At 40.8% G+C, this 19,117-nt stretch overlaps 2 protein-coding genes across 4 annotated transcripts; both read right to left on the bottom strand.

Moving 5' to 3' along the window:
• Positions 1-4,321: 4,321 nt before the first annotated feature.
• Positions 4,322-6,254, bottom strand: LOC148096779 (uncharacterized). Its single transcript, XM_087835105.1, has one exon. The coding sequence runs from the start codon at positions 6,205-6,207 to the stop codon at positions 4,687-4,689; it is 1,521 nt and encodes a 506-aa protein (XP_087691231.1). The 5' UTR covers positions 6,208-6,254; the 3' UTR covers positions 4,322-4,686.
• Positions 6,255-7,449: 1,195 nt separating this feature from the next.
• Positions 7,450-15,839, bottom strand: hsf1 (heat shock transcription factor 1). 3 transcript variants are annotated; one of them, XM_087835233.1, is made up of 15 exons: positions 15,461-15,839; positions 13,342-13,450; positions 12,356-12,492; positions 11,953-12,077; positions 11,805-11,880; positions 11,572-11,633; positions 11,191-11,263; positions 10,896-11,014; positions 10,634-10,815; positions 10,405-10,558; positions 9,694-9,765; positions 9,115-9,220; positions 8,979-9,032; positions 8,828-8,873; positions 7,450-8,742 (listed from the first exon to the last, which is right to left on the bottom strand). In XM_087835233.1, the coding sequence occupies exons 1-15, from the start codon at positions 15,578-15,580 to the stop codon at positions 8,573-8,575; spliced, it is 1,605 nt and encodes a 534-aa protein (XP_087691359.1). In that variant the 5' UTR covers positions 15,581-15,839; the 3' UTR covers positions 7,450-8,572. The 3 variants fall into 3 exon arrangements, with proteins under 3 accessions (XP_087691359.1, XP_087691360.1, XP_087691361.1); XM_087835234.1 differs by having other exon boundaries at positions 10,405-10,555; XM_087835235.1 differs by lacking the exon at positions 9,694-9,765.
• Between the last annotated feature and the right edge of the window lie 3,278 nt (positions 15,840-19,117).

The raw sequence follows: 19,117 nt of genomic DNA, 5'->3' as shown, positions 1-19,117 counted from the left end.
ATTAACCAATTCGCACTACAACCTGCTTTGCCTCTTACCTGTAATTATTTTTATTTAATTTAATAACTGTACAGTACTCTCTGTTTATAGTAACCATTGTCCTCTGCACTACCCGACTCAGTGGACCCTCTACAGTTCGCATACCGCCACAACAGGTCCACTGATGATGCCATAGCCCTGACACTACATACTGCCCTGTCAAACCTGGAGAAGAGAGACACGTATGTGAGAATGCTGTTTGTAGACTACAGCTCAGCATTCAACACCATCGTTCCCTCGAAGCTGGACAGGAAACTGCAGGATCTAGGACTGAGCAGCTCCCTCTGCAGCTGGATCCTTAACTTCCTGTCTGACAGACTCCAAGTGGTCAGACTAGGCAGCATCACCTCATCCCCCATCACACTGAACACTGGTGCACCACAGGGGTGTGTACTGTGCCCTCTCCTGTACTCACTCTACATCTATGACTGCACAGCCACTAACAACTCCAACATCATTGTGAAGTTTGCGGACGACACTACAGTGGTGGATCTTATCACCAACGGTGATGAGACGGCCTACAGGGAGGAGGTCAGCGCCCTGACCCACTGGTGTCAAGACAACCATCTCACCCTCAACGTCGCAAAGACAAAGGAGTTGATAGTGGACTCCCGGAGTCAGAGAGTACAGAGAAGTACACACCCCCATCACCATCAACGGCGCTGCTGTGGAGACTGTGGCTTCCTTGGTGTACATCTGGCTGAGGATCTTACGTGGTCAGTACACATAAACAAAACAGTGAAGAAGGCACAGCAGCGCCTCTTCTTTCTCAGGAGACTGAAAAGATTTGGCATGAGCCCCCGCATCCTCAGGACCTTCTATCACTGTGGCATTGAGAGCATCCTCACTGGATGCATCACCACCTGGTATGGCAACAGCACCGCTTACAACCGCAAAGCTCTCCAGAGAGTAGTGCGATGTTCTGAACGGATAATTGGAGGTGAGCTTCCCTCCCTCCAAGACATCTACAGGAAGCGGTGCCTGAGGAAAGCGGGGACGATCATCAAGGACTCCAGTCACCCCAGCCATAAACTGTTCAGACTACTTCCATCAGGAAGGAGGTTCTGCAGTATCCGGTCCCGAACCAGCAGACTGAGAGAAGCTTTTTCCATCAGGCCATCAGACTGCTGAACACGTCATAGACACCTCACCCTTATTACTGGAACTTCAACATTATGCACTACATACTGTCAATTAATGCCACTGTTTTGCACATGTCTCAACCAACTCTGTATATTTTTATATATTTTATTTTATTGTTTACTCTATCTAATTTGTAAAATATGTATACACACACACACACGTAGAAAAACATATTTAGTATCCGGTCGTTAAGTCTGACGTCACTAGCCGTGTCTGGGCCTAAACTCCGCTGCAGGTTCATATATCGAACGATCACTATGGCATTACTGAGAGTTGAAAAACTGTCTAAAGTCTTTCATCTTTAATAAAATGATCAGCGTTCTGCTCTACCAAGTGTAACAATTGAGTTTAAAATCCAGGCATCCATGAAAATGGAATTTATGACATTTAACGGAGTTAGAAGTTAGCAGGAAGTTAGCTCGCTAGCTTTTATCTAACTACAATATAGCATGTCCTGACTGCGGGGTTTTGGAAACAAATTAAAACGTACAGCTCTGTTATCACTTCCAACATAAATGAAGACAGAAAACTAAACAGCAGTGATGTTTGTAGGGTTACTGAAGTTTGGCTAGCTGGTATATAATGATGTGCTACATGACCGCTAGCGACACAGCTATGTTAGCATAATATAAACAAGCTAACTTTTTTTCCACTCGATAAAAGTTAACGTGAGTGTTCTCGGTGGTCAGGAACAAATGTAATCGCATGGCAGGATGCTGTAAAAGGACCAACAGGAGAACGACTGAGATAATCCATCCACAATACGAGGTTAGTCATTCATATACTGCTGCATGGGCTGGGCTGTAGTTGCATCCTAAAGTTTTAAAAACTGAGCTTAAATAAATGATTAGCGGTAATAAAAGCCGAGGGAGGTCAACAGTGATCACTGACTGTTTTAGGAGCTTTTTGAGATTAAATAGAAGAAAATACAAAACATTAAACATGTTAACAACACAAAAGCCATATTAAACGCAGACTACTTTAGGCCCGGAAGTAGGATTCGTCACGTCATCACTTAACGACCGGATACACATCCAGTAATGCATATACTATTATATATTGTACATATATTTATTAGTCTCAGGTTTAGCCATTCTTATATTTTGATTGTTTTATGTTATTGTATTTTTGCACAACTCTGTTGCTTGTGAAGCTCACTCACATGTACTCTACCAGTGTACCTGCACATGTGATGTTACAATAAAACTGATTTGATTTGATTTGAAACACGCAGATCTTTGAGCACATCATCATCGACCTGAGCTTGTGAGGGGCTGTGCCTTATTGTCCCTTCTGAAATCAAATGTCTTCCACTTGAAAGACAAATTCAAGAAGGAAACAAAAGAGAAAGGACCTTATAAACTGTTAAATATCCACACCTTCATAGTTTTCACTCACAAAGTAGAGCGGGGTCAAGATGTATCGTGACATGGATCCTCAGACTTTCTGAAGTACTACCCTTTCATAACTACTTCTATTCTCTTAAAAATACCACTGAAGTTCATGACGGGTTAAAAAAAAGAGACCTTTAATTTAATCTATTTGGATTTATCTTGTTTTTGTTTAATATCTTTCTCTCAGTAGTTTTATGCAGCTAAAAATACATCAGGACCTGAATGAACGTAACAAATTTATTCTGATTTGTGGTGACTGATGATGGATTGAATGATTTTGCCACCTACCTGTATCCTCATACCCTGTGGTAACATACAGTACCTTGCCTTATCAACACTGGGGTCTTTTGTTTGACCTGTGTTTAGATGATGTCAGGGAAAATAAACTTCCTGATATGTTTAAAAAAACAGTTTTTCCCAATTAACAATATTTTTTCTACTAAGATCTGAAGTCAGAAGCATCAGAGGCCAAATTTGTATGACCACAAGGAAGGAAAATAAATGTACATGTAAATATATCTTCAAGCTTACTGAATTTTTTTTCAAATTTTTATTCTGCTTTTGGAAATGCTGAATGTTGACAAGCTCCAAAATGTACATAAACCAAGGATTGTAATGTCACCACCTGTTTGAATGGACCTTTGCACTTACAAAACTCAAATGTTACTGCAGCCTGCAAGAGCATAACATTCAAAAAAGGGTGTTTGCCAAATTCTTTTTCGATAAACCTAACAAAGACTAAAAGTGCTTCTAGGTTAACAATATGCAAGCGTTACAATTCTTTTGTATGATTTTGCTTTAAGCCTAATAAATGTTGCTCTTAAAAATATGATGTAATGTCAAAATAAATCTGTGAAAACACGACTTCTGAATGTGTTTTGTGTTGACTGATAATCAGGATTATGGTTATAATTCAAGTTTATTTGTGTCACTGTAGTGATTAATCCCTGACACTGATCATTAAAAATAAAACTTCCCTTCTTTCCCTAAAACCCCCAAAACAGACATTATGATTGTAAAGTTGCACAAAGAAAGAAAAAACATTCAGTACTGTCTGGTGTTTGAATGGTCACAGATCCAAAAGTGTAAAACCTGATAATGTGCAGTCTGTATGCAATCTAACCAGCACTAAAATCTTACCATTATATTCTGCCGTTCACATGTCAGTATTTCAGACACTCAAACACTTAAACACCTCAAACCCACTGTCAAATATGCTGGTTCAAGTGTGGCGATTTGAGCTTCTTCTGCAGACACAAGCAATAAAGCACCTTGCAGTCAACGAACTCCTCTGTATGCCAAAGTTTTTTAGAGTCAAATGTGAGGCTGTCTGTCCGACAGATAAAGCTTCTTCTAAATTAGGCCATGCAGCAGGATAATGACCCCAAGCTCAGCAGCAAATCTACAGCATGGAAGTCCAGACCTCAACCTGACTGAAATGCTGTGTATAAAGGAATGCTTGCAAATGTCATTGATTTGAAGTTATTGCTGCTAACTGCTGGTTCTGTTAACGACTCAATCATAGAATGATTACGATATCAAACTAAAACAAATGCCTGAATCCTAAATTGTGGATATCCTATTGTGGTGATCTAAAATGTAACACTAAATGTGATTAAAACACGAATAATCTGGACTCCTGGGCTGAACGACCGTGAGGATCACCAGCCCGAGGAAAACACAAAATACACATGACTCTGTGACAAAGACAATTCATTCTTGAATGAAGACATTGATCAGACACATTTAAAATGCAGCCAATTGTGTTTATTATTAAAGTTTTGGGGAAATAGAAGGGGGGTGGGGGGGTAAAGGAAAGGGATAGAAAGGAGGAAAGAGATAGAGGAGAGAAAACCCCAACAATCCCCTCTGAGCAAGCACTAGGTGCGACAGTGGATAGGAAAAACTCCCTTTAAAGGAAGAAACCTATGACAGAACCAGGCTCTAGAGGGGGCAGTCAACTGTTGGGACTGGTTGGGGGGTGAGGGTGAAAAGAGAGGGAGAGGGGGGAGGGAGATGGGACAGGTGTTAGGAGTTCAAGGGAGCTAGGGGAGGGAGAGGTGTCAAGGTGTCAGGAGAGAGGGAGAGGGCAGGAGAGGGGAGGTCAAAATTACGATGGAACAGAGGTGGAGGAAGACAAGGTGACATCAGCAGTGGAAAAAGTAGAAAGAGTAGAAAAAGCAGGAGTGTCCTTCCTCCAGAAGAAGCGGAAGCGTTTCTTCTTCTTTTCCAGGAGCTTTTCCACGAGAACCTTTTTCTCTAGGATCAGGGTTCTCAGCTGATCGATTGTTTCGGTATTCTCCTTCTCAAGTCTCCTGCATGTTTTCTCCACTTCTTCTAATTCGGCTTGTTTGTCTTCAAGCCTTTCTTTCAACTCATTAGATGTTTCCTCCTGCATTACCTTTGCCTCCTGCATCTCTGTATAACGCTCTTGTAATTTGTTGTGAGTGTCTTCTAACTGCTGACTTTTCCTCTCGGTTTCTTGAAGTTTGCACTGCAGGTCTTCATTTGTTTTCTCGAGTTGCTGCTTTAGCAGCTGCACCTCAGTGTTTTTGCACTTCAAGGTGTTTGAAAGTTCCTCAAGTTCGGTGTTTTTTGTCAGCATGTCATTGAGCTGACTCTGCATTGCTGAGCACTGTTTTTGCAGTTTCTCCTTCTCTCCTTCCATCTCAGTTGCTTTGTAGTTCATTTTCTTGTAAAGTTCTTGCAGCTTTTGGTTTTCTCTCTCAAAGTCCAGGAGTAAACGTTTGTCTTCTTTCTGCTTTATGTCCTGTTGTTCTTTCTCTTGAAGCAGCTCTTGATATTTCTGCTTGTGCACTGCAGTTTTATCAAGTTTTACTTCCAGGGCTCTGCATTTTTCCTCCATGCTTTGGAGTTGGCACCGCATGTCTCTCTGGTTTATTTCCAGTTGTTCTTTTTCTTGAAGAATCTGGTCATTTCTTTGCAGTGCTTCATCAAGCTTTGTTTTCAGTTCGCTTTCAAGCTTGCTTTCTTTCTGTTTGATCGGTTGTTGCTTTCTCTCTTGAAGCAATGCTTTGTATTTTATCCCCAAGTTTTGGAGTTCTATTTCCTGTCGTTTGTTCTCTTGGAGGATTTCTGTATTTTTTTGCAGAGCTTCATCAAGCTTTAATTGCAGCTCTCGATCCTTTTTGTCCTTGTCTTTCTCATTTTTCTTCTGCTGGAGGATTTCTTTGAGTTTTTCTATTGCTTTATCAAGCTTTGCTTTGAGCTCAAAGTTCCTTCCACGCACGTCTAGGAGTTCCATTTCTTTCTCCTTCTGAATATCTTCCTTTTCAAGAAGCTGTCTGAACAATTTATCTACTTCAGCAGTCTTTCTCTCATTTTCTTCTCTGAGGAAGATAATCTCCTTTTGTTGTTTAAAAAAACTCTCTGTCTGGGCCGGGTGTTGCTTGTTGTGCTTGTTCATGAGATTTTCCTCATGCATTTCTTCCAAGCACATATTCTGAACTTGAATATTGTCTTCTTGAGCCAGAAGAGAAGAGCTGGGCTTTACTTTTTCTTTTCTTGTGTGTTTTTTCAGAGACATGTTGGAAAGTGTAAAAAGTCGCTCTGAAAAGGATCCAATTGTTTTGAAAGGTTTCTCTCTCGAATGTTTCAATGCTGCGAACATAAATGCTGCGAACAACAAACTAAAAGTTGTTGCTTCTCACCTCTACTTAAGGGTTTTAGGATCAAAGGATCAAAGGATCAAAGTGGTGGTAAGATTCTAAATGGGTGTGATGTCACGATTCACGATTCCCCCCCCCCCCCCCCCCCCGACTTATGATGTGTTGCTAACATTTTGGTTGTTGTGATGATTCAAATTTGTTCAGTAAACTTCATCAAATGAACATGTGTTGACATAAGCATATATTTGGATTGGATGGTGGTTTGGTTGGATCTCATATCTTCTCATTAAATGTAGCTAATGTCCAATAATCTGAACTCTGGGACTTACCTAACACTAATATTTCATATATTACTTCAACTCACTAATTTAATTAAAGGGTTTTGTATTAAATTATAACGGAATAAAAAACCACAATAACATGTGCAAATAACAGTAGCCAGCTGCTGCCACAAGAGGGTGATGAATTAAAGGTTCACAGAGAGATCTCTTTACTTTGGGACATTTAAACAATGTGTATTATTACATCTGATTAAACAAGCACTGCTTTTCTTCCAGGCTTCTAAAACTCTTTCAAAGTTTCTCTTTTCAATCCTTTTCAGTCCAGTCCTTGTACCAAAAAGTTATCTCATGAAACTGGATGAATGGAGGACAAAAGAAGATGTTTCAGACCTAAACCCCCACTATCTACACCAGCTGAATAGCATCTGAAAATCACATCTTTAACAGGCAGACAAAGTCCAGCAAAGTCTCCACACAGGACCTGAGAGATGCATCTGGTCCTGTAAGAAAAGAGACTGTATGTAAGAAAAATTGTGTATGTTTCTGTTCCGTGTCCTGTTTGTTTGTATATTTGTCTTTTTGGCTGCTGTTACAACTAAATTTCCCCTTGTGGGACAATTAAAGGATTATTCTATTCTATTCTAGCTGCAGGGGGTAAAAGGTCTGAGCTAACTTTACAGCTGAGCTTCACTGACTGTTGTTAGAAAAGTAGCGCTTACTATAAAACATGGTTTCCTAACAGATAATCTATCAGGCTGAAAACATGCTGGAAATAAACATAGTTGGTGTTGGTGAAACTCTAAACTTTACCTGCTCCTGACCAGGTGATATGTTCAGCATCAGTTAACGTGGCGATTTAGCTTACTGACACATTCATTTCACTTTGTAGAGACAACGCAGTATTACCAACCTTATGACATCCTCACAGTTTGATTTAAATCAACCAGTCATTTATTCACATGCTGCTGTTTAAAAACATTTTATTGAATCAAAATTTTACAGTCAGAATACATCAACATTTCATCTGCCCTTTGACCCCGTCTTTGTCCTCTCTACACGTGGAGCGCCATCATGTTAGCCTGGAGGACTCGGGTGGATTTACCACTTGCCTTAAATATAATTGTACTATATTAACAGATGTGTTAACACTGAAGGGAGCTTTCTGTTTGTTCAGCTCTGACCATGTGACCAATAAAATATCCTCAGGACTTCAGGTGTTTCTTAGCCATCAAAGAGACGACTGGTTCAGGTGAGCCACAGGTGACTTAGCATACAGAAAAGCTGCTCAGTAAGAATGACGACATCACAGATGAGCCCTGTATCGCAGCACTGAGCCTGAGATGTGGTTGAGATCTCGGCCTTTGTTTAAACTTTAACCAAGTGAAGCTGTGAGGAATGTTAACCCTGTGTCTGATGACATAACAACGTGCAACCCTGACAAATTCAAACAAAGTTTCCTTAAACTGGCCTTGCAAACACAAACACAATTGGCAGCACGGACCATCATTTGGTTTCTGTCAGTTACCTTCAGAGTTCCATCCATGAAGCTTCTGCAGACAAGAATCTCAAACCTGATCCAAAGCATCTCTAATATACAAGTCAAAAAAGGCTCTCATACCATCTCAGACACGTCTCTGCAGTATTTCTGAAACATGGGGACACAGCAGTGAGCAGTGATGTGAACTCATGTTTCGGAAACAAACTGAATATAATAGTAATATAAACTGATGGAAACAAACTAATGAGAAATAATACTGATCCACATGGCTCTTTCATATGGGTGGGCAGTCAGTCAGGTTGCACAGCACTTGTTGATAAAAATATTCTGATTCTTTTCAATCTATTTTACACAAGAAAATAAAGACCATAAAATCTGACTTCAACATGCAAAACGCATTCAACAGCAACAAAGGCTTCCATTTAAGCTTCAACAAAGAAGAAAAGAACAAGAGTAGAAGAAGAAGACAGATTAATATCAATAACATCTGTGTAATAAAAACACAACCTTTGACCTATTGACTGTTCTCATCTATTGCTGCAACTGAGTCAGTGCTCAGGTGTCACATTGCTATGGTTACTCAAGAGGTCAGAGGTGGGAGTCCAGATTGACGTGGTTCAACAAGGTGGTGCCTGGGTCCTCGGTGTGGGGGTCAGAGCTGAGAAACGGCTCAGTTTCCAACTCCAGCAGCGCCGGCAGGTCGGCCCCGCTGTCAGATTCAGACGTTTGGACAGGTGTATACTGAACCAGCTGCTTTCCTGCACCAATCAGAGAGCAGCACAGTGTCATGACACGACAACGGACAGGTGGATGGAGCAGCAACTTACTGAAGGCATGACTCACCTGTTCCGCTTTCTTCACTTCCCTTAGGAGCTTCATCAGACAGCAGCTAGTGGGAAACAGTAACATCAGTGAGACAGGTCTGACATCGTCGGCAACAGTACGCTCTTATTTTTGAAATAGCAGACCAAAGAATGTGAAATTTGCAACTCACGTTGTCCAAACTGTCGAGGTCAAAGTCTGCAGGCGAGCCAGATGAACTGAAAAACTAAGCACACACACGCACACAGTTAGTGACACACAAACACAAGTGATAATAATGTGAGGTGGGAACAAGAAGCCAGACTAACCTCAATAAGTGGAACTGTATCGAAGGAGAACGTCTGTGTGTTGAGTATGTTCTGCAGGTTCTCTAAGCCGCTGTCGATACTATCCACATGATCCAAAAGCTCAGACCTGAGGCACACAGGTGAGACAGGTCTGATGTTAGGTCGCATGTCTGCCGTTATTCTACATTTTCCTTTATGTCTGCAGAGATCCAAACTAATACATGACCTGCATCTCAACTGTTCCATACAGGTGAGCTCAGTTTGAACCTGCCAGTTCTCTGCTGTTAATAATCTTAAGCAAAGGCTCCACCCCTCACCCTGGCCACACACAGTATTTCCTGTAGTCAGAACATGCCTGAAACATTTCCTGCTGTGAGCCACCTAAGAAACCTTTTTTGACCTGTTGACCGGATTACTTCTGCACTTAATATTGACCAAATAGAATCAATTAACTAGCTCATGACCTCTGACATCTGATCAGCTAAAGAACCTGATCTGGACCTCACACATTTGACAAGAAGAAAATGCAGAATGTCACCAGAAGACTTCAAAACTTTCATATTTACAAATCAATAATTGTTTGTAGAATTAGTGATTCACTTGTCAGGTTGTGCTGAGAGGAACCGCCAAACATCAGGTGGGAGTCCACCTGCAGAGGGAAGGGGGCGGGGTCTGAAGGAAGCACAGGGGTTTTAATGACACACTTGTCCTGCAACAGGACCATCAGCTAAAATGTAAGACAAACTGAAACCACACCATGGTTAGTTAAGAGGCTTTCAGATAAAGCAGCGCTGCACTTGCCAGTCAAGTGGGCTGAATAGGAGGAGTTTCTTAAACTTGTAGCACAAACTTCAGACTGAGGTCTAACTCGCACACTCCTGACACAAGCTTGCAATCTGCATTCAGCAGAACACTTTCAGTATCCTGTCTGAAAGCTACTTTTCAGAAAGACACTCAGAATGTCAAGGTGACGGATGCAGGGGGTGGGGCAGCTGTTCAGGGAAGCTGCAGGTGTTTGTTGGGGCAGTTTCTGGAGAGATGCTGGGGAAGCTGTCAGCAAAGGGTGACGGCTTCCCCAGCGTAAGGGTGGACTGAGGACAGTTTAATAGACAGTCTACTGAGACGGTTTGTTGGGCAGCTCTTTGCAACCTCGAACACAGTTTCAGCTTTAGTCAGAGCAGGGCCACTGTTGGGGAAATACTTGGGCTGACTCTTGGTAAATGCTCATAGTCGTTCATCGCAGGTGGTACTAACACTATTAGAAGTCTCTATGAATGTTTCACAACTGCATACTGGTGTAGTCACACTTACCTGTCAATACAGGCGATGGCTTGACATTTCTTCTGAGGTGTTGTTGTGCTGGGGGCTGTGTTTGCTGTGGTAACAGAGGCGAGTGATTGGGTGGATGAGGCAGAAGTCAGGGGGCCAGTGGAGACGGGGCTCATCACCACAATGGGACTGGCTGCTGAGAGAAAGATTTTTATTTACCAGAAATGCTCTGAACAGGAATCAAACTGCTAACCACAAACTTAATGTCTACCAGTGGGAGCACTGCTCATGGAGGTGACTGGGGTGGGTGGCTCATTCTCCTCTAGGATGGAGTTAATGAAGGTGGTGGGGGAGAGGGGCGTGTCCACTGGTGCAGCCACTTCCTCCAGAACAGGACACACCTCCACCTCCGGACTGGACGGCTCCTCTTTGATATCGACTGATTGGCTCTCTCTGCAAGGAGGTTATGCACTCTGACTTCTGAAGGATCAATCACTTACTGACTAAGCAGGACTAATCTGATCAGTACTCACCCTTGGTCCGTCCAATCACTAGCCAATTCATCTGAACCAGATGTGGCCATGTCTGTGATGTCAGAAATGATGGGTCCTGAAGTCACAGAGGTGTCAGCTGAGAAGAGATTGGCTGCAGCCTGAAAATGAAACACAAAAGTACAAGTGACCAAGTAAGAACAAAGATCTGCACAGGTAGATATGAAGAGTCTCGTTTTCAAAACTAAAGCTAGACAATCAGCTAATGTCACTCTGAAAGATAATCACTGCTGACTGTGCAGGTCTGAGTGAACGATGTAAATCAGAGACAAGTTACCTGCTCCAATGAGAAGGGACGGCTATATTTGGGCATTGAGTGGGTGTTGCCAGAGTCGTTGAGCATCAGAGGACTGCAGAGAGAGTTAAAATGAATAAACAAAAATGCAAAACATGTACAGAGGAAACTGAATTTAAGGTCAGGTATGAGAAGGAAATGGAACTGGTACTTCAAAATAAAAGCAAAAGTCTGAAATTTGGGCAGTTGGATCCTCATTTTATCACCTGGGAACATTTGCTTGAAAATGTTCTTGGCAGAGAAAATCTCACAGCATCCAATCTGCACTTTGAAATTATCTAGTGTCTAAGTCACAATTTTAACATTTTGTGGTGTACAGTGTAGCATTTGTTGTAGTATCTATGGTATCAAAAAAACACTTGCATCTTCCTCTTGACTCCTAGCAGTCTGTTGGACTGAATGAGAGACACCAGGAACTGTATGAGCTGGAGAGAGAGAGAGAGACAGGCAAAGAGTTTATTAATGTTAAGATTATGTTCTGACAACTATGTGGCATCACTCTCCCCTGAGGTTTTCATATTTTTAGAGGGATCACATCAGGTGTATTCTTATAGAGTTCTGCTAATTGGAAAGGTGTGGACAGTGAGAACAGGTACCTTGTTGACAACTTTCTGCTGCTGAGTGTGTTTCTGTCTCAGACTGGCCACCTCTCTCCACAGAGCCTCGTTCTCACTGAAATACAAAATCAGCCTTTAGTCAACACTGCCGAGTGGTTTCTAGCCCCGATTCTGGTTTGGTACTTACTGTTTCATTGTGACGATCCTGGAGTCGATGGTTTCTTGTTTTCCCTTCATCAACTGGACATCGTTCAGGATCTTATTCACTTCCTCCGCACAGATTTTCGCATCATCCTGACGCACTGATGACACCTGTTCCAATCACAGCATACCGTTACCAAGGAGATGGACAGGACAGGTCAGATTGGGTTCTGAGTTCGTAGTACCACATGCACAGCGATAGATTAAAGGCCACTCTGACCCCACATTAAGGGGGCTATACAAAGTGTTTATGATTGATTAGCTGTATCCTGTGATGTCACACGGCACTCTGAATCATCACCTTTCAGAGGAAGTCCTGCAGAGTCTGCCTTTAGTCTATCGCCTGTCTGCATTTTTAGGTATTCTCTGGTGTGTGAGGCACTACATACGTTGGTGACTTTGCGTTTGATGTTCTCCAGCAGATGTTCTTGTCCTCTGATGAAGAATGGGTGCTGAAACTCTGTGTCATCTCTCTCTGGTTTCACCAGACCACCCTGCTCAATGTGCACCACCTTACGGAAACCATCTGAGAGAAGTACCATTACACCATCAATAAAGGATGTGGACACCATCAATACAATGCTACACTCGCTAATATCACAGCTGCTCTTTCTGGCTCTCCCATAGTCCAGATGCCTTTGCATGCACAGGTGGGCCTGTCCTTTTTTTCTATCCTACTTTTTATAAAGATGCTTCTGCTGAGTGTTGAGAAAAGTTCAGCTTTTCAGCCTACCAGTCAACTAGCACTTCTTCAGTGACATGGAGAAAAAGAAGTTGCTCATGCACAAAGATTGTCATGATGAACGATCAGCTTGATATGCACAAACCGGTACCTCCAGGGCACAGACCAGTACCGATCCGTGAGTCGTTTGGTACCGGACCACGAGAGTTGACGCTCAGGTGTGAAATTTGTGGTTTTATCTGTTTTTATCGTTAACTCTGTTTCCCTGGGTCTTTTCCCATGTGTTATGAATAAATGTTCTTTTTTGGGGGGGGTACCGATACTCGTTTTATTTGTTGTATTTATCCATGACACCTTTAAGACCAGTCCGTGAAAATATTGTCAGACATAAACTAGTCTGTGTCGCAAAAAAGGTTGGGGACCACTGGCTTAGCTCATTACCTGCTATCTTCTCATTAACTGCTATGTTAACTGCAGGCTACCTTGCCTTGTGATGACTGGTTGTTGCTGCTATGACAATTACAGCAGCAAAGAAAACCCGCTAAACACCAGACATTTGACTCATATCTCAATGTTTCTTCTTTCCCAAAAAATAAATCAATGAAAACAAACAGTGGCGATAGCCCCACCTCTGAACAAGCTATCATTCAGAAGTGGGGCTAACACACTGATGATTCCTTGCTGGTTACTCACACATGTTGAGTTGGCGGATAAAAGAGGCCATGTTGTTGTGCTTGAAGAACTTTGGCAGAACTTCTTTGGAAAACCGCCCCTGGTCGAACACATGGAAACTGGTACCACTCTTATACAACAAGAGAAAAAGAATCTGTATTATTGTGATGGCTGTGATTCAGGATGCAAAGCAGGTCATCTGTTAATCAGGTTAGTGGTTTAATTCCTCTCTGCTCCATTCCTTGGGCAACATACTGAACCCTGAGGTCCGGGTGCTCTTCGATGCGTTCATTAGTGTGTGACTGTTAGACAGAAAGCGCGCAGGTTGAAAAAAGTGTCGTATGAATGTGTGTGAATGAGACATGGTGTATAAAGCACTTTGAGTACTTCAGTATTAAGGAATGTATAAGAACCACTCCATTTACCTTATAATCAACCGATAAAAACAGAGACTATATACGCTCTCACGCTCTCAGGAATCTCTGGGAACAGATCTGACAGTCAGAGCACATGCTAACACTTTAATCTCAGCTGTCTGCTCTCCTGCAGACTGTGTCTGACCAGCTCACAATTTATTGATTATTTCAACATTTTTGTTTTTTTGCACATCAGGCACTGATGAATAGATTACTGATTGGAACTCTTATTTAAACAGAACACACGGCAGATGACAGTGAACTCTTTATTTGGATCATCTATCCATGGAAGAAAAACAACGATATAAAGAGAAACCATTAATTTTGGGGACTTGTGATCCATATCCTGCCGCGGAAGCTTTATTTAAAGGAGGTGAAGAACAAGAAAATGTTTGTTGTTAAAGCAAAAGTAAGCGCTACATAGCTAGCTTAATTATGACAACCTCAATCAGGATTTTTAATGATCTATAGGCATGAAAAAATATCTTTGAACTTCATTTCTTAAACATGTATTTTTCAAATAGTTTTTTTACATGTCCACTTAGGTGGACATTTGGAATGGGTGGCAGGGTATGGGGTGACACATCAGTGTCCAGTGTAGTGGTTTATGTGCAAGTATACCATCAACTCTGACACAAATACAAGAAAACAGCCTTTGAATAGGTGTCCACTGTAGTGACCACTGTGCGTGAAAGGGTTAAACACAAACTACCAAATGTAAATCTTACATTTTGTTGACTTGGATATTTACAGTCTAGTTCCAGAAAAGTTCAGGTAGTATTAATTTGTCACAATAATATCATGTCATAACAGTAAAGTTGTCCGAGTATTTTTCTAATGCCAGTTAAATCATTCCTAAGGTTTCAGTGAGCTGCACTGACAGCCAGGGTTGTTGTGAAAAGCAGATGTAGTCAGTAAGAGTTAGGAGGTGTGCTTACATGTTGGTGCCATAATCAAAACTCCTCTCTGGCAGTTGTAAATAAATGTTGATTACTGCATCCGATAGCACAGCAACTATCTGGCACTTTGGTTTCTAGTTAAACTAGGAGACGTTCAAAGGTAGGCTGGAGAGCAAAGGACCGCAGTATTGTTTTTGCCATCCAGGTGGGCGTGTGGCAGTAATGAAAACCATGGATTAAAGGTTCATTTTCCTTTTTAAACTACACTAGGAAATTACACTTGAGAATCATTAATCTGGTGTTACATGACCTTCAGCTGTGGGCGGAGCCTAATAGTTATGCAATTAAAAAAAACAGATAAACAAAAAACAAACAAACCTAAAAATCAGGAAAATAAAGATGGAGACCTCTTGGTGATAAGTGACTGATTTCAGTGCAACTGGTAGTTAACACCTGCAGCTGTACAATGTGTGGGCTATGACACTACAGTGACATCATAGGCCGTCATCAGCTTATTTGAATTCAGGCTTTATGCCAATCACCAAAACAGCTGCTGGGATCAGTTTGTCAGAAAAACAACCGTCAACTGATCATTTACTGATTAGCTGATGATGTCTGAAATCATTTGACCTCTGACGTGAGATCTGTTAGCCTTAATAGCTCACTGAAGCCAAGCTAACTGAGCTGACCTCTTTTCCTTTTTTAGTAAATAAAGTTTGTCAACAAACCCATCTGCATTCCAGTTTAAATAAAGTTGTGTCTGTTTCTGCTGTGTAAATAAAGTTAAACTTGTCTGCGTTAGCTGTTAGCTATTAACGTGCGTACCGGACTCCAACAGATAAGCGGGTCGGTGTCCAGGTCCTCCACCAGGGTCCACAATTTGGTCAGGAAGGCCGGGACGTTCCCGCTGCTCAGCACCGCCCCCCCTCCTCCGGGATATTCCATCTGAGAGACGAAAATCGAGCACACACCTGAGCTAACGACGCTAACTGCTAGCTGCGTCAGAAAGAAAACAACGAACTACGACTCGGGTCCCTGATCTGACTCGGGCCGTGCCGGTTTGGTCCCGCTGCTGAACTCAGAGTTCCCCGCGGGGCTGCAAACAGACGTGCTGAACTTTATTTCACTTAGAGCAGCGACAACTCCGCAAATCCGATAAAACACAACTGCGCAGATAGCTGCCCAGCGCGGTCTGATGGCGTCAGCACAATACGTAACCCTAACGTTCTGTCGCGCTGTGATGTGATGAGCAGTAAGGCGGATTGTTTTTTTGTTTTTTTTTAACTTCATTAGCAATTCAAACTTTACAGATATAAATGAGCAAAAGACAGTGTCAGTGGGTTTCGTGTAATAACAATTAGACACAGGCTAATCACAAGATACCAAACAAGGAGCATACATTTATAGTGTTATTGCTTTTATATTATGGGAATGTTGTATAGTTTTAAAATATTGTCTGGTTTCATTTATAAAGCATTGAAAAGACGGTTTTGCATTAGAAATTTTGGATTTATGTATATGAAATTTAGCCATTAAGATGAGTAAATTAATCAAATGAAATGTGTTTGCCCTATTTGCAGCGCAATCAAAAAAGCCAAACAATATTTTTCCGTAACAAAGATAAGATAAAAGAAACAACAAAAGCACAAACATCTCGCCAGAAAAGATTAGCGCATAAGTAGGATCAAAATAAGAGAGAAATATCTTTCTTCTGACAGTTAAAAAAAAAAATGAACAGTTAGCATCAATGTCTTTTTATATCGTACAAGAAAGGTTCTGGTGGGTTAAAAACGATGAATAATTTTAAAAGATATTTCCTTTAATTTCTTGGTTAACAGGAATTTCAATGGTATGGTCCAAATTTTCTTCCATTCCAGGTCCTAGTATAAATTATTCCAGTAAGCAACAGCCATTGGGACACAAGTTCTGTCTTTCTGAAACAGAGTTCTTATGCCAGGGTTGTTTTTCTTCTTTATAGTGGGAAAACAGATCTGTGTAACAGAGGTAACAGGATATGTATGTGTGTATATATCTATGTCTATCTATGTATAGATATAGATGTAGTTCCAAATATAGTATCTGTGCAGAGAAAAGTTGTGTTTATAAAGCAACGACCAGGAAAGAAGCATCTGGTCGTTGGCAAAGTTGGACAGTTTTAAGGGGATTTTATCAATATTGTAATTACAAAATAAAACAAAGACTAAAATTTATTTATTTATTTTTTAATTTGGAATAAAGTTCCAAATTGATGTTGGGTTCCTGAGAAATTGTTTGATCCAGTTTACTTTAAACACATTGTTTACTGTAGAAAAGTCAAGAAAGTTTATGCCACCATGTTGGTATGAGTTGGATAAACTGCTCCCTTAATATAATGTATTCTATTCTTATAAAGGAGTCTGTCAATATCCACCAGGGTTTCTTTATTTACATCAAGAGACAAAGCAGCATAAGTCAATCGAGATGATCTCTCCGCTTTGGTGTGTAAAACTCAGCCTTTCAGAGATAAATCCTGTTGGAGCCAAGAATTTAGTTTTTTGTTGTGTTTTATGTCAAACTGGATTGAAATTGAATAAGTATCTGGTGGTTTGACTTTTATTAATTACCAAGGTAAGTGATCGACTCTTTCACTGGAATTCCAGCAATAGAGGGACTGGTAGAGTTTCTGAGGGCAAGCAGTTCACATTATACAGATGTTTAAGTGGAGTGCTGAAGCTACAGAAAAAGCATCAGTTGTTTTAATGTCTATCTGCACCTGTGAAGCACTTTTTAAAAAGAGGGTGGCATCATCAGTAAGCTGACTAATGAAATTTTCTTTTCTGCAATTGTAATGCCTTTCAGGGGACTATGTTTAATATAGTCAGAGAGGAGCTGAGCACAGATGAGAAACAAATATAGGGAAATGGGGCAACCTCGCCTGATACTACGGTTCAACTTAAACCTAAAGGATGTACCTGCATGTAATTTGATGGAACAATTAGCATTTTTGTACATTGTTTAAATAGCATTCTGAACATAAGGGCCAAAACCAAATTTGTCCAAAGCCTGAAAAATAAAACTGTTCAATAGTATTGAACGCTTTACAGAAATCTATAAATAAGATAAAACTATCAACCCTACAAAAATCTGCATAATCAATGAGGTCAAGATGTTGTTGGATATGTGTCTGTTAGCCATAAAGCCAGTCTGAGTTTAATCAGTAATATAACTCAAAACAGCTTTCAGTCTTTTGGCAAAGATCTGAGCTGGATCTAATACTCATTGTTAAGAAGGCAGATCAGTCTCCAGTTGTCAAAATAAACAGGATCCTTCTTTAGCTTTTGAATCAAGTGTTAACAGACCTTCTGATAAAGTGGAGGGTTGGACAGACTGATTTATGAGTCTTTCAGTGTACACATTAAGAGGAAATGGGCCTAGTTGATCTGCAAAAGTAATGTAGAATTCAGAGATTAAGTCATCTGTTTCTGGGGAATTATTAAGTTTAAGACGTTGAATAGCAGGTAGAGTCAAAGGAGCTTGCAAAGAAAAGCGTCTGGACTTCTTTAAGTTACTTCAAGACGTTTCACCTCTCACACCAACAAACAAGAGGTCTAAATTGGGCTGCGTAAAAGCATTCCCTTAGGTTAGGCAAAGCCATCCCTCCCTTACACTTCGGGAGTTGCAATGTTGTTAACCTTGTTCTGGGCTTCTTCCCATCCCATATAAACCTTGACATCATCTTATCCCATATTTTAAATTTACTTTGAGGTATAGGAAGTGGGAGTGATTGATACATGTATAGCAATCTTGGGAGAACGTTCATCTTTATTATTTGGATTCTAGAGTAAAAAATTTGTAGGTATTGTTGACCACCGTCAAGTCTTTTTTGTTACCCTCCACCTGATTGTAGTTTGTGTCAAACATAGCAGATAATGATTTTGTCAAGGTTATGCCCAAATATTTCATGGTATTCAAGTGCCACTTTAGTTTATATTCATCTCTAATCTTTTGAGAAGGTGTATAGTTGAATGATAGAATTTGTGTTTTGGATACATTAATTTTGTAGCCCGATAAGTGTTCGAAGGTATGGAATAGTTGCATCAAAATTGGAAAACACTTGTCAGGATCTCGTAAGAAAACAATGACATCATCAGCAAATAATCCAATAAGATGTTTTTGTCCGGCTAGAGTTACCCCCTCCATTAAATTTGTTCTTAAGAGTAATAACTCCTGCCGATCTTTCTGATCCATTTGAAAACCATAGGTCATTGTCCCATTGCGTTTTCCAAAAAGCAGTATCCTTTTAAACAGAGTGTGATTCTTGAAAAAGATAAATAAAAAAAGACAGTATTCTGTTGATTTGCAAACAAAAACAAAGCTTTACGCTTAACAGTGTCTCTTAAACACCTGACAATGAGACAAAAAAAATGATATAGACAATGTGGCCTTAACACAAAATAATAAACAGTTTACTTCCCTTAGTGAACATAGTACTGACATTAACAA

Source organism: Neolamprologus brichardi, chromosome 22 (assembly GCF_056152115.1).
Source record: "Neolamprologus brichardi isolate AB-2024 chromosome 22, ASM5615211v1, whole genome shotgun sequence".
NCBI classification, from domain to species: Eukaryota; Metazoa; Chordata; class Actinopteri; order Cichliformes; family Cichlidae; genus Neolamprologus; species Neolamprologus brichardi.
Note: the sequence above shows the minus strand (reverse complement) of the source record. Positions and strands in the feature narration are given on the sequence as shown.

Bases quoted from the DNA above. Each gene is read 5' to 3' on its own strand.
- LOC148096779 (XM_087835105.1), bottom strand. From the start codon at position 6,207: ATGTTCGCAGCATTGAAACATTCGAGAGAGAAACCTTTCAAAACAATT.
- hsf1 (XM_087835233.1), bottom strand. From the start codon at position 15,580: ATGGAATATCCCGGAGGAGGGGGGGCGGTGCTGAGCAGCGGGAACGTC. The intron at 12,493-13,341 runs GTGAGTAACCAG...TACTTCTCTCAG, and splicing joins TATCCGCCAACTCAACATGT to ATGGTTTCCGTAAGGTGGTG. The intron at 12,078-12,355 runs GTATGTAGTGCC...TGATTGGAACAG, and splicing joins TCAAACGCAAAGTCACCAAC to GTGTCATCAGTGCGTCAGGA.